The sequence below is a fragment of the Gordionus sp. m RMFG-2023 genome, chromosome 2 (assembly GCF_954871325.1).
Source record: "Gordionus sp. m RMFG-2023 chromosome 2, tfGorSpeb1-WG-v2, whole genome shotgun sequence".
Taxonomy (NCBI): domain Eukaryota; kingdom Metazoa; phylum Nematomorpha; class Gordioida; order Chordodea; family Parachordodidae; genus Gordionus; species Gordionus sp. m RMFG-2023.
In genome coordinates, this window is record NC_088776.1 from 41,590,985 (window position 1) to 41,592,563 (window position 1,579).

The 1,579-nt window shown below is 24.3% G+C and overlaps 1 protein-coding gene across 1 annotated transcript; it reads left to right on the forward strand.

The window, feature by feature from the left end:
* Positions 1–202: 202 nt before the first annotated feature.
* Positions 203–1,237, forward strand: LOC135925065 (superoxide dismutase [Cu-Zn]-like). Its single transcript, XM_065460224.1, has 5 exons — positions 203–360; positions 500–599; positions 651–720; positions 764–881; positions 962–1,237. Exons 1-5 carry the CDS (start codon positions 301–303, stop codon positions 1,070–1,072), a joined length of 459 nt encoding a protein of 152 aa, XP_065316296.1. The 5' UTR covers positions 203–300; the 3' UTR covers positions 1,073–1,237.
* Positions 1,238–1,579: the final 342 nt, after the last annotated feature.

Below are 1,579 nucleotides of genomic sequence, written 5' to 3' on the forward strand. Positions count from 1 at the left end.
ATGATATATATTTAAAAAAAAAATAATAATAAGATAAATTCCCCTAGTTTCAATGATTATCAGCTAATTCTATCTAATTTAACAAAAAGTATATTTCTAATTTTTATGACTGTACTTGTGGATACTTAGATTTTTCTTTTTATTTTATAATATATTCAATAGTATAAATAAAATATCTAGTCACGGCCTATTTACCTACCGATATAAGTTAAACATATATTACTGGTGGAACAATTTTATTATATAATTTGATATTATAATATTCTAATTTTATTTGATATTCAAAGATAAGCTGAAAGAATGACTAAAGCTATTTGTGATATACAAGGAAAGGCTAAAGGTGTCATCGAATTTTTTCAAGTAATAGGATATAAAATTTTATATATTTCAAACTATTTTCTTTTAACACATGATTTGGAATAACATTGAAATTCACATAAATAGTATGCATACCTGCTATAGAGAGTTTATTTTTTTACATATTTGAAAAAAATTACAGAAAGATGAACATAGTCCTGTTGAAATCAAAGGTAATTTAGCTGGGTTAGAACCAGGAAAACATGGATTTCATGTTCACGAATTTGGGGATTTGACACAAGGTAATTAAAAATTTTGATATTTTTAAAAATATTAAATTATTCTAAATCTAGGCTGTACTTCAGCAGGAATTCATTACAATCCAGATAAAAAAACACATGGTGGTCCAGATGATTCAATAAGGTAAATTAATGGTTTAATTTTTTTTTTAAAATTAATTTATTAGACACAATGGTGATTTAGGGAATGTAACTTCAGATGCTTCAGGAAAATGTCATATTAGCAAGACAGATAAAGTTATAACATTGTATGGGCCAAGAAGTATTATTGGAAGAAGCTTAGTTGTAAACTAATTTTTGACTCAACTTAAATAAAATTACAGTGTCAAAATATTTCAATTTATACTTATGAATTATATAAATAGGTGCATGCAAAAGAAGATGATTATGGCAAAGGTGGTGATGAAGAAAGTTTAAAAACAGGAAATGCTGGCGAAAGAGTTGGATGTGGAATTATTGGATTAGCAAAAGACTGATTTACTTATATTTAAAAAAACTAAAAAAAAAACTTTTGTCATAGTAAAAATCAAATATATTTAAAATTTTTGAACAAATAATCATGTATTTAAATTAAATATTGACATAATTGTTTATTTTATGTTATGTTATATTATATAATAAAATAATTAATTATTTATAAACATTTTTTTAAATTTAAGGGTATAAAAACTAATTAAAAATTAATAAATTAGACTCTATTTATAGTAACCATAAAAATAATGCAATATCATTGCTTGAGGTTGATGTGGCCTACCCCAAACTTACCTGTGAAATTTTTTGAAAAAAATTGACCTGGTATTTTTTTTTGCCTTGCCTGACTAATAAAATAAATTTAAACATGTCCCCAACCTGTAATAATGTTTTATGAAGAAAGGACATAAATCGTGTTGCCCCAAAATCTAGATTTGAATATTGCTGATAAAAACTTCCAATTTGAGCAAAGCTTGTAATTAGATACTTGAGCATCCTTAATTAATAAATAT

Excerpts from the sequence above, each read along its gene's own strand:
- LOC135925065 (XM_065460224.1), top strand. The coding sequence starts at position 301 with ATGACTAAAGCTATTTGTGATATACAAGGAAAGGCTAAAGGTGTCATC. Across the intron at positions 361-499 it reads GTGTCATCGAATTTTTTCAA|AAAGATGAACATAGTCCTGT; the intron begins GTAATAGGATAT and ends AAAAAATTACAG. Across the intron at positions 721-763 it reads GGTCCAGATGATTCAATAAG|ACACAATGGTGATTTAGGGA; the intron begins GTAAATTAATGG and ends TTAATTTATTAG.